At 45.6% G+C, this 13,293-nt stretch overlaps 1 protein-coding gene across 3 annotated transcripts in view; it reads right to left on the bottom strand.

Moving 5' to 3' along the window:
• LOC135509005 (contactin-1a-like) overlaps window positions 1–13,293 on the bottom strand; it is a 171,936-nt gene that overhangs the window by 47,086 nt on the left and 111,557 nt on the right. For all 3 annotated transcript variants that reach the window (XM_064929285.1, XM_064929287.1, XM_064929286.1), the window contains exons 4-8: window positions 10,214–10,340; window positions 9,371–9,546; window positions 8,757–8,852; window positions 4,985–5,088; window positions 520–622 (exon numbers count right to left, since the gene is read on the bottom strand). In XM_064929285.1, coding sequence (XP_064785357.1) covers window positions 520–622; window positions 4,985–5,088; window positions 8,757–8,852; window positions 9,371–9,546; window positions 10,214–10,340 — 606 coding nt within the window. The remainder of the gene's footprint in view (window positions 1–519; window positions 623–4,984; window positions 5,089–8,756; window positions 8,853–9,370; window positions 9,547–10,213; window positions 10,341–13,293) is intronic.

Raw genomic sequence — 13,293 nt, 5'->3', positions numbered from 1 at the left:
CATCACATGACCTCCAGGTGAACTCCAGGTGAGCTCTAGGATTCTCTTAATATTTTTCTCTTGTCAAGATTTTTCCATATTCAGACAAACATACAACACAAGGCTCTCTCTCTCCCCACACTTCAGCTGTGGTCTCAGTCTCCAGAGATGGAGTCCGCCCGACTAACCCTGCCTCTCTTATCCCTGAGATTCATCCTCTCTTCATGTGTGGTTCTCTGGTCTTAAGATGGACCAACTCTTTGGACCAACTCTGTCCTAAGCAAAACGAAGCAAACTACAGACAGTAGGTAATTGTGTGACGACTAAAACTTAGATAGTGATCAAGGTGATCGTATAAGTTGTAGAGTGATGCTGAATAATGGGACGACTATCTTTACTGATTCCTATTTTTTAATAGGTAACGAAACCAGCTTCTAATGTTCAGCCAGGGGGACAAAAGGTATGTGCAGACTGGTGGATGTTGTGGTATTCATTACACTACAGGTTTCTATCTCAACGTAGAGGAAAACAGAAACTAACGTTCAGCCAGGGGGACGAGGGGGATGAACTTGCTGAAGACGCTCTTGGCGATGGAGGCACTGGAGACAAAGCAGGAGTAGTTTCCGCTGTCAGACGAGTCCACCTGGTGACAGACATCAACAATTCATGAAAAACACAACGAATGCACTATATAGGGCGGTGGTTCCCAAACGTTGTTATAGTCCCGTACCCCTTCAAACATTCAACCTCCAGCTGCGTACCCCCTCTAGCACCAGGGTCAGCTGTACCCCCTCTAGCACCAGGGTTAGCACACTCTCAAATGTTGATTTTTGCCATCATTGTAAGCCTGCCACACACACATACTATACAATACATGTATTCATTTCAGTTTTTGTCACAACCCGGCTTGTGGGAAGTGACAAAGAGCTCTAATAGGACCAGGACAGAAATAATAATATAATAATAAATCAATCATTTTGCTCTTTATTTAACCGTCTTACATATAAAACCTTATTCGTTCATAAAAAATGTCAATAACTCACCACAGGTTAATGAGAAGGGTGTGCTTGAAAGGATGCACATAACTCTGCGGTGTTGGGTCTGTGCCTATATTTAGTTGTCATGCTTGTGAGGGCCAGGAATCCACTCTCACAGAGGTACGTGGTTGCAAAGGGCATCAGTGTCTTCACAGCATTATTTTCCAAGGCAAGAAACTGAGCGCAGCCCAATCCAGACATCTGGCAGTGGCTTCTGATTAAATTCAATTTTCACAGAACCGCTTGTTGCAACTTCAATGAGGCGCTCTTGTTCAGATATCAGTAAGTGGACTGGAGGCAAGGCATGAGAGGGATAATGAATCCAGTTGTTTGATTCGTTTTGGGAAAGTACCTGCGTAATTGCGCACCCAGCTCCCTATATCACATTTGACAGTGTCCGTAAGCTTGAGTTAATTTGCACACAAAAAATCATACAATGATGGAAAGACCTGTGTGTTGTCCTTGGTAATGCAGGCAGAGAAGAGCTCCAACTTCTTAATCATAGTCTCAATTTTGTCCCGCACATTGAATATAGTTGCGGAGAGACCCTGTAATCCTAGATTCAGATTTTTTTGGAGAGAAGAAAACATCACCCAGATAGGCCAGTTGTGTGAGAAACTCGTCATAATGCAAGCGGTCAGACTAGTGAAAATTATGGTCAATAAAGAAAACTTTGAGCTTGTCTCTCAACTTAAAAAAACGTGTCAATTCTTTGCCCCTTGATAACCAGCACACTCCTGTATGTTGTAAAAGCGTTACATGGTCGCTTCCCATATCATTGCATAATGGAGAAAATACATGAGAGTTCAGGGGCCTTGCTTTAACAAAGTTAACAATTTTCACAGTTGTGTCCAAAACGTTTTTCTGGCTGTCAGGCATTCCCTTGGCAGCAAGAGCCTCTCGGTGGATGCTGCAGTATACCCAAGTGGTGTCAGGAGCAACTGCTTGCACGAGCATTACCACTCCACTATGTCTCCCTGTCATGGCTTTTGCACCATCAGTATAGATAACACCACATCTTGACCACCAAGTCCATTTGATGTCACAAAACTGTCCAGTACTTTAAAAAATATCCTCTCATGTTGTCCTGGTTTCCAGTGGTTTGCAGAAGAGGATGCCTTCCTTAATTGACCCCCCATAAACGTAATGGACATATACCAGGAGCTGTGTCAGGCCCGCCACGTCTGTTGACTCATCCAGTTGTAACGCATAGAATTCACTGGCTTGTATGTGAAGCAGTAATTGTCTCAAAACGTCTCCTGCCATGTCACTGATGCGTGGTCAAACAGTGTTATTTGATGAAGAAGATGCAGTGCCTTGTCTGTATAGTTTTTTTGGCCATATCCACGGCAGCAGGAAGAATGAAGTCCTCCACAATAGTATGGGGCTTGACTGTCCTAGCCACTCGGTAGCTCAGCATATAAGATGCTTCTAGACCCTTCTTATTAAATGATATCTGTTGCTTTTATACATGTATTACTACTCGAAAGTAGTCTTTACGTCACGACTTCCGCCGAAGTCGGTTCCTCTCCTTGTTCGGGCGGCGTTCGGCGGTTGACATCACCGGCCTTCTAGCCACCGCCAATCCACTTTTCATTGTGGAGGTGGACGCGTCCGAGACTGGGATAGGAGCCGTGCTCTCTCAGCGCTCGGGCACTCCACCCCTGTGCTTTCTTTTCGAAGAAGCTCAGCCCGGCAGAGCGAAACTATGATGTGGGGGGCTGGGAGCTGTTCGCTGTTGTCAAGGCTCTGAAGGCGTGGAGACATTGGCTTGAGGGGGCTAAACACCCTTTTCTCATCTGGACTGACCACCGCAATCTGGAGTACATCCGGGTGGCGAGGAGACTGAATCCTCGCCAGGCAAGGTGGGCCATATTCTGTACCCGTTTTGTTTTCACTCTGTCCTACAGACGAGGTTCCCAGAACGCTGAGGCAGATGCGCTGTTCCGGATGTATGACACAGAGGAGCGGTCCATGGATCACACTCCCATACCTCCCGGCCTCTTGTCTGATGGCAGCGGTGATGTGGGAGCTGGACGCGGACATCGAGCGGGCGTTACGCAGAGAGCCCACTCCTCCCCCAGTGTCTAGCTGGGCGCCTGTACGTTCTGTCTGCTGTCCGCGACCGTTTGATCTATTGGGCCCACACGTCACCCTCATCTGGTCATCCTGGCATCGGGCGGATGGTGCGTTGCCTTAGTGGGAAGTACTGGTGGTCCACCATGGCCAAGGACAAGGGGGTTTATGTTTCCTCCTGCTCAGTGTGTGCCCAGTGCAAGGCCACTAGGCACCTGCCCAGAGGGAATCTACAACCCCTACCCGTTCCACAACGGCCGTGGTCGCACCTGTCGGTGGAGTTCCTGATGCATCTGCGTCCCTCAAAGGGCAACACCACGATCCTTGTCGTTGTGGATCGGTTTTCTAAGTCCTGCCATCTCCTCCCTTTGTCTGGTTTCCCTACGGCTCTACAGACTGCGGAGGCCATGTTCACTCATGTCTTCCGGCACTACAGGGTGCCCGAGGACATAGTCTCTGATCGGGATCCCCAGTTCACGTCCAGGGTCTGGAGAGCATTCATGGAACGTCTGGGGGTCTCGGGCAGCCTCATCTCAGGTTTTCACTCCGAGAGTAACGGGCAGGTGAAGAGAGTCAACCAGGATGTGGGTAGGTTTCTGCGGTCATATTGCCAGGACCCGCCGGGGGAGTGGGCAGCGTTCATCCCCTGGGAAGAGATGGCCCCCTGGGCAGAGATCTGCCACTCCTCCACTAGCCTCTCGCACCGGGGGACCGGGTCTGGCTCTCGACCCGAAACCTGCCTCTGAAACCTGCCAGAAGCTGGGTACGCGGTTTGTGGGGCATTCAAAGTCCTGGGGAGACTGAATGAGGTATGCTACAGGTTATGGCTTCCCCCAGATTATCGTATTAATCCCTCATTCCATGTGTCTCTCCTCAGGCCAGTGGTGGCTGGTACACACTAGGAAGCTGAGATGCGCCCCCCCTCTGGACATCGAGGGGGCCCCGGCGTATGCTGTTCGAGCTATCCTGGACACAAGGCGTCGGGCGAGGGGGCTTCAGTACCTTGTGGAATGGGAGGGGTACGGTCTGGAGGAGAGATGCTGGGTGCCGGTGGAGGACGTCTTGGACCCTTCGTTGCTGCGGGAGTTCCATCGTCTCATCCGGATCGCCCTGCGCCTCGTCCTCCGGGTCGTCCCCGAGGTCGAGGTCGGTGTCGGCGCGCTGCTGGAGCCGCCGTCAAGGGAGGGGGGGTACTGTCACGACATCCGCCGAAGTCGTTCCTTCTCCTTGTTCGGGCGGTGATCGACGTCACCGGCCTTCTAGCCACCGCCAATCCCCTTCTCATTTTCCATTTGTTTTGTCTTTGTTTTACACACCTGATTTCAATCCCACAATTATTGTTTCATTATTTAACCCTCTGTTCCCCCAAGGTTTTTTGTGAGTGATTGTTTGTTGTATTTTCAGTGTGTGCGTGTATTTGTTACTTTGTATATTGAACATTTTGAGTAAAAGTATGTTGATTACTCATATCTGCTGTCCTACGCCTGACTCTACACCAGCCACACATAGGACCCATTACACTTTAATCTCGCACAAAAACTCCTGTAGCTTATTTTTCAAATTGTCATGTTTTGTTTTTAAGCATCTGTGCATAAGTGAAGGTTTCCCGCGAGAGAGTATTGGTTAATGTGATTGGATGTTAATTATTTGACTAGGCTACCTGTATTTGACATTATGTTGTTTTTTCACTGAACACTAGATTTTATAACATTTTAAACTTTATTTTTTTGCAGTGAAACGAGGCTACTCAGGCGAGAAAAGAACCTCACCCAAATGTATAACCCGGGTTGGAAAATATAAATGTACTGTTTGAAAATGCCCCACGACATTGCAGATAGGGGATAGGATGTGATTTGGGACACAACCAAAGACAAGACAAGTTAGAAGTTTACCTTAGAGATGAAGAGGTTCCCCGTAGTCTGAGAGATGAAGCGACGTTTATCCAGAGGGATGAAGACGGGGAACTCATTCAGAATCCAGCGGAATGACAGCTCGTCTACAGAGACAACATATACAACCCTCAACCTATCAGTCATGGAGGAAGAGGGTAGTGAGTCAATATGAGGTGGAGTCAGGAGGAAGGCTGAGGAGCTGTGGCTCTTTCACCAGTTTCACACCATCCTGACCAAGGATATTAGCCTATAGTACACATCATTCTAACCATAGCATATATATTTTCCTTTCCACCAACCACGGTGGTTACATAACCAGGTCATCAGTACAGCTGTGTTTGGCTGAGGTTGACTCAGAACAGTAGTAGGTAAAGGTTATTAGACCTCTCTCTCTCTCTCTGTCTCTCTCTGTCTGTCTCTCTCTGTCTGTCTCTCTCTGTCTCTCTCTCTCTCTGTCTCTCTCTCTCTCTGTCTCTCTCTCTCTCTCTGTCTCTCTCTCTCTCTCTGTCTCTCTCTGTCTCTCTCTCTCTCTCTCTGTCTCTCTCTCTCTCTCTCTCTCTCTCTCTCTCTCTCTCTGTCTCTCTCTCTCTCTCTGTCTCTCTCTCTCTCTGTCTCTCTCTCTCTCTGTCTCTCTCTCTCTCTGTCTCTCTCTCTCTCTCTGTCTCTCTCTCTCTGTCTCTCTCTCTCTGTCTCTCTCTCTCTGTCTCTGTCTCTCTCTCTCATGATGCTGTGAAAGGAGCTGAAAAGGACACATCCCACTCAGGAACTGGAATTCTGTACCCACGGAGGCAGCTGAAAGACGTTACCATGGTTTCACAGATTGGTTTGGCTGGATGAATTTGCATAACATGAATATGAATATCTGTATTCTGGTGGAGCTCCCGTTTGATACCAAATAGGTTTGTTTAACAATGATCAAAGAGGAACAATTAGACAGTTCCAAAGGAGACCCAAATATGGCTAAGACACGACTCAGAGAGGAAAACCTGAACGGATCAGTGTAAAGTACCATTGACGAAAAATACAGAGCGATACTATAAAAAGACATAAAACAGCACTATAAACAGCTGATTTTGTCTCAAGCAGCCCTACACTGAGACTAGAGGTGCCAAACTCAGCTCTGGGCAAATGTGTGAGAAAATAGCATACAATATGATGTGTCAGAGGCAGCGTTAGAGCCTATATCATTGAGGAGTAGTACAGCCATGTACCAGCAGGGGGCAAACTTTCACTGATTTTCACTGCTATGACTATCTTGGATGATGGCCCGAGTCTTAACATACTGTTAGGTTTGGATATGATACTAACATAGAGACACATGTAATAGATGCAATGCTACAGACCATAACATTCCTACAGACACAAGGATCACTGCAGATTATTTTTTTAAACAGACCGTGGAAAAGATAAGCACAGAAAATGATTTCAGACCCCGCCCATGTATTCGACTCTGAGTATTAACACCTCCCATCAGACGCTATAGGGTCCCTCCTCCCCTCAGACAGACACTATAGGGTCCCTCCTCCCCTCAGACAGACACTATAGGGTCCCTCCTCCCCTCAGACAGACACTATAGGGTTCCTCCTCCCCTCAGACAGACACTATAGGGTCCCTCCTCCCCTCAGACAGACACTTTAGTGTCCCTCCTCCCCTCAGACAGACACTATAGGGTCCCTCCTCCCCTCAAACACTATAGGGTCCCTCCTCTCCTCAGACTCTGTAGGGTCCCTCCTCCCCTCAGACACTATAAGGTCCCTCCTCCCCTCAGACAGACACTATAGGGTCCCATAAACAGGTTTAACTTCTTATGGCTGCAGGGGCAGTATTGGGTAGCTTGGATGAAAGGTGCCCAGAGGTGCCCAGAGTAAACGGCCTGCTCCTCAGTCCCAGTTGCTAATATATGCATATTATTATCAGTATTGGATAGAAAACACTCTGAAGTTTCTAAAACCGTTTGAATGATGTATGTGAGTATAACAGAACTCAAATGGCAGGCAAAAACCTGAGAAGAAATCCAAACAGGAAGTGGGAAATCTGAGGTTGGTCAATTTTCAACCCAGCCCCTATTGAATACACAATGGGATATGGATGAAGTTGCACTTCCTAGGGCTTCCACTAGATGTCAACCGACTTTAGAAACTTGCATGTGGCTTCTACTGTGTTGTTCGTCTGAATGGGAGCTGAATGAGCCAGGTATCTGGCAGAGAGCCAAGGGCTGGTCATGCGCAATTCACATGATAGCGACCTGCGTTCCATTGCTTCTCTACAGACAAAGGAATTCTCCGGTTGGAACGCTATTGAAGATTCATGATAAAAACATCATTAAGATTGATTCTATACTTAGTTTGAAATGTTTCTAAGACCTGTAATATAACCTTTTGAAGTTTTTGTCCGACAAGCTTTTTGATTTGTGTACCTAAGCCCTAACAAAAGTAGCTACTTGGACATAAATAATGGACATTATCGAACAAATCAAACATTTATTGTGGAACTAGGATTCCTGGGAGTGCATTCTGATGAAGGTAAGGGAATATTTATAATGTTATCTAATGCAATCTGATTTCTGTTGACTCCAACATGGCGGATAAAAAACTTTTTTATATGAGCGCCGTCTCAGATTATTGCATGGTTTACTTTTTCCGTAAGGTTTGTTTGAAATCTGACACAGCGGTTGCATTAAGGAGAGGTATATCTATAATTCCATGTGTATAACTTGTATTATCATTTACATTTATGATGAGTATTTCTGTTGAATCGATGTGGCTATGCAAAATCACTGGATGTTTATGGAACTAGTGAAAGTAACGCGCCAATGTAAACTCAGAATTTTTTATATAAATATGAACTTTATCAAACAAAACATACATGTACTGTGTAACATGAAGTCCTATGAGTATCATCTTATGAAGATCATCAAAGGTTAGTGATTCATTTTATTTCTATTTGTGCTTTTTGTTACTCCTATCTTTGGCTGGAAAAATGGCTGTGTTTTTCTGTGAGTTGGTGGTGACCTACCATAATCGTTTGTGGTGCTTTCGCTGTAAAGCCTATTTGAAATCGAACACTGTGGTGGGATTTTCAACAAGATTACCTTTAAAACGGTATAAAATACATGTATGTTTGAGGAATTTTAATTATGAGATTTCTGTTGTTTTGAATTTGGCGCCCTGCACTTTCACTGGCTGTTGTCATATCGATCCCGTTAACGGGGCGGCAGGGTAGCCTAGTGGTTAGAGCGTTGGACTAGTAACCGAAAGGTTGCAAGTTCAATTTCCGAGCTGACAAATCTGTCGTTCTGCCCCTGAACACACAGTTAACGCACTGTTCCTAGGCCGTCATTGAAAATAAGAGTTTGTTCTTAACTGACTTGCCGAGTAAAATTAAGGTAAAAAAATAAAATAAAAAAAACGGGATTGCAGCCCTAAGAAGTTTTAAGCACTCCTTCATTCCCATGTCCATCAAATGTGCAATATGTATTATCTAAAAGACTATATGAAAAGTGTATGATGGGTAACGTGTATTATGTTGAATGTATAATGTATCATTTGAATCTTCCCCTCAGGACACTAAAGTTCATCCTACACTATACCCAGCCATGTCTCACACATCTTCAGACTTCAGTTGAGATGTGTTGAGACTCTTTGAGACATGACGTAGACTCTATTCAAGACATCGTAAGATACATTTGACACCATCTGTGTCTAGCATTAGCATTAGCCATAACAATGACCTAGCATCATATAATTAGCCATTAGCTTAGCCTAGCACTTACCTGGGTAGTGTGGGGGAGGAGCGCAGAGCAGCACTGCCCCCTGGCCCTCCTTCACATACACCGCCTCTCTCTCCTCAGAGGAGAAGAAGTCCAGGTCTTGGAGAAAGAGAAGAGGGACAGAGAGAGGGCGGGGGGAAAATAGAGAAGACGGGGGAGAGTGGGGAGAGAAAGACAGAGAGAGTTCAGATTCATTAACAAGCCTGGATAATCCACTGTCACACTCTCCCTCGCCTCATTTATGTAAGAACACTGATCCTCCAAATACTCTTAAACCCTGTAACCTCTCTCTCAAAACCACTTCAAAACCAGGACCTGTGTTTAACTAGTTGGCAGGTTTGAAATTTGCAACTGTCATCTTTCAAAGTGAACTTACTATCGATTCAGCAGAAGTGACTTCATGTCATGCTACCCTCTACAAAGTTTGACCATTCAAATTCCATTTCCACAGCTGTTATGATGTGCCACTGCTGCCTCTCAATCACAGCTCCACTCACATAGGCATGACAGCTTAGCCTAGCCTAAGGGGCATCTCTAAAAAAAGTCATTTCATCCTTCCTGCCAATGATAATGTGTTACGTATCAATGGGGACGGGGATCCCATCCACTCCACTCACATCCAAACTGGACAGCGGCCTCTCTGCTGACCACAGTGCCGTAGTCGTTGGTGGCCATACAGGTGTACTTCCCAACGTGTTTGTTCTTGATGGGGTTAGAGATGACCAGGTTGCCTCCCACCAAAGTGTAGTGGTTGTCTTCATCCTGGTCTATATTCCTGCTGTTTAATCTCCACCTGAGGAGAGAGGAGGGGACACGAACATGTGCTCTTGAGCCAAAGGAGGTTCCCTAAACGGCCGCATTACAGTTTAAAACAAATTACTACTTTTACTTCGCTACATTCCTCAAGAAAATGATGTACTTTTTACTCCATTCATTTTCACTGACACCCAAATGTAAGCATTGTCAATGCTTATCAGGACTGGAAAAAGGTTCAATTCACACACTTATCAAGAGAACATCCATGGTCAACCCTACTGCCTCTAAACACACATGCTTTGTTTGTAAATAATGAGTGTTGGAGCGTGCCCCTGGCTATCTGTTTTTTTTTAAATGGTGTCGTCCGTTTTGCTTAATATAAGGAATAGGGAGGTTTAGGGAGTGTTGGGGGGGTTGAGAGTAGAGGGACATACAGTACAACACAGCACAGTAGGTGGGGTTTAGGGAGTGTTATTGTGGGGGGATGTGAGAGACAGGGAACATACAGTACAACACAGCACAGTAGGTGGGGTTTAGGGAGTGTTATGGGGGGGGTGAGAGACAGGGAACATACAGTACAACACAGCACAGCAGGTGGGGTTTAGGGAGTGTTATGGGGGGGGTGAGAGACGGTGAGAGACGAGGAACATACAGTACAACACAGCACTGCAGGTGGGGTTTAGGGGTGAGAGGAGGACTGTTACGTGTATGTGGCAGGTGGGTTGGCTCGTGCTCGACAGCTCATAGTGATTTTGGCCTCAGGTGACTCCTCGGGGTAGATGGTGTCGACCGGCTGATCCTCAAACACTGGCCCGTAACCTGTAGCATCGTCTGAGGAGAGAGACACACATCGTTAACGACTTAGCACCTAATGGTTTGGACAAACAGTACATGACATCATCGTAACACACACACTGGCACATTACCTGTAGCATCGTCTGAGAGAGAGACAAAGAGTCAGAGAGACAGAGAGACAGAGAGACAGAGAGAGAGACAGACAGACAGACAGACAGACAGACAGACAGACAGACAGACAGACAGACAGACAGACAGACAGAGTGAATGACGCAGGACCTACTAGGTCAGAGAGACAGACAGAGAGACAGAAAGATAAATAGACAGATACACACGGTGAATGTATCAGGACCTACAAGGTCCGAAAAGACAGACAGACAGACAGACAGACAGACAGACAGACAGACAGGATAGTCCCACCCCGTTTCAGTCTGTTGTCTTTCAGTTTGTACCTAATGAATAAGACACAGGTCTCGGGATAAGACATATGAGAAAGCGATATAAACATTTCAAAGAAAAACATTTGTTATGGACAAATTATATTCTGGCAGTAGAAGAACAACATGATGAAATAGTATTTTTTATATGAAACAGTATTTTCCCAGAACCCCTTGGTGTTTCTTAGTACTATAATGTCTTCTGACACAGAGTTACAGTCTCAGGTGCATTACTAACCTAATACACAGGGCCTTGAGAAAGTATTCAGACCACTACGTTACAGCATTATTATAAAATGGATTACATTTTTAAAAACTCAGCAATCTACACCCAATACCAAAGTGAAAACAGATTTGTAGAATCTTTAGCAAATGTATTAAAAAACATTAGAAAGTATCCAGACCCTTTGCCATAGGACTTCAAATTGAGCTCCGGTGCATCCTGTTTCCATTGTTCATCCTTGAGATGTTTCTACATCTTGATTGGTGTCCACCTGTAGTAAATTCAATTGACTGGACATGATTTGGAAAGGCACACACCTGTCTATATAAGGTCCCACAGTTGACAGTGCATGTCAGAGCAGAAACCAAGCCATGAGGTCGAAGGAATTGTCCGTAGAGTTCACAGACAGGATTGTGTTGTGTTGAGGTACAGATCTGGGGAAGGGTACCAGAAATGTCTGCAGCATTGAAGGTCCCCAAGAACACAGTGGCCTCCATCATTCTTAAATGAAGGAGTTTGAACCACCAAGTCTCTTCCTGGAGCTGTCCGCCCGGTCAAACTGAGCAACCAAGAACAGAGCTCTGACAGAGCTCTAGAGTTCCTCTGTGGAGATGGGAGAACCTTCCAGAAGGACAACCATCTCTGCAGCACTCCACCATTCAAGCCCTTATGGTAGTGACCAGACGGAAGCCACTCCTCAGTAAAAGGCACATGACAGCCTGCTGGGAGTCAAAAGGCACCTACAGACTTTCAGACCATGAGAAACAAGATTCTCTGGTCTGATGAAACCAAGATTGAACTCTTTGGCCTGAATGTCAAGCGTCACATCTGGAGGAAACCTGGCACCATCCCTACGGTGAAGCATGATTGTGGCAGCATCATGCTGTGGGGATGCTTTTCAGCGGCAGGGACTGGGAGACTAGTCAGGATCGAGGCAAAGATGAGCGGAGCAAAGTACAGAGAGAACCTTGATGAAAACCTGCTCCAGAGCACTCATAACCTCAGACTGGGGCAAAGGTTCACCTTCCAACAGGACAACGACCCTAAGCACACAGCAAAGACAACACAGGAATGGCTTGGGGACAAGTCTTTGAATGTCCTTGAGTGGCCCAGCTAGAGCCCGGATCTCTACCTCCCTCCCCATCCAACCTGACAGAGGTTGAGAGGATCTGCAAAGAAGAATGTGAGAAAATCCCCAAATATAGGTATGCCAAGCTCTTTGAGGAAAATATCATTATTATTAGAAAGCAAATTACGGACTCCTCTTTAAATCTACGTATTCCTCCAAAGCTCAGTTGTCCTGAGTCTGCACAACTCTGCCAGGACCTAGGATCAAGAGAGACACTCAAGTGTTTTAGTACTATATCTCTTGACACAATGATGAAAATAATCATGGCCTCTAAACCTTCAAGCTGCATACTGGACCCTATTCCAACTAAACTACTGAAAGAGCTGCTTCCTGTGCTTGGCCCTCCTATGTTGAACATAATAAACGGCTCTCTATCCACCGGATGTGTACCAAACTCAATAAAAGTGGCAGTAATAAAGCCTCTCTTGAAAAAGCCAAACCTTGACCCAGAAAATATAAAAAACTATCGGCCTATATCGTATCTTCCCTTCCTCTCAAAAATTTTAGAAAAGGCTGTTGCGCAGCAGCTCACTGCCTTCCTGGAGACAAACGATGTATACGAAATGCTTCAGTCTGGTTTTAGACCCGATCATAGCACTGAGACTGCACTTATGAAGGTGGTCAATGACCTTTTAATGGCATCAGACCGAGGCTCTGCACCTGTCCTTGTGCTCCTAGACCTTAGTGCTGCTTTTGATACCATCGATCACCACATTCTTTTGGAGAGATTGGAAACCCAAATTGGTCTACACGGACAAGTTCTGGCCTGGTTTAGATCTTATCTGTCGGAAAGATATCAGTTTGTCTCTGTGAATGGTTTGTCCTCTGACAAATCAACTGTAAATTTCAGTGTTCCTCAAGGTTCCGTTTTAGGACCACTATTATTTTCATTATATATTTTACCTCTTGGGGATGTCATTCGAAAACATAATGTTAACTTTCACTGCTATGCGGATGACACACAGCTGTACATTTCAATAAAACATGGTGAAGCCCCAAAATTGCCCTCGCTAGAAGCCTGTGTTTCAGACATACGGATGTGGATGGCTGCAAACTTTCGACTCTTAAACAGAGATGCTTGTTCTAGGTCCCAAGAAACAAAGAGATCTTCTTTTGAATTTGACAATTAATATTAATGGTTGTACAGTCGTCTCAAATAAAACTGTGAAGGACCTCGGCGTTACTCTGGACCCTGATCTC

This window comes from Oncorhynchus masou, chromosome 22, assembly GCF_036934945.1.
Source record: "Oncorhynchus masou masou isolate Uvic2021 chromosome 22, UVic_Omas_1.1, whole genome shotgun sequence".
Taxonomy (NCBI): Eukaryota; Metazoa; Chordata; class Actinopteri; order Salmoniformes; family Salmonidae; genus Oncorhynchus; species Oncorhynchus masou.
Note: the sequence above shows the minus strand (reverse complement) of the source record. Positions and strands in the feature narration are given on the sequence as shown.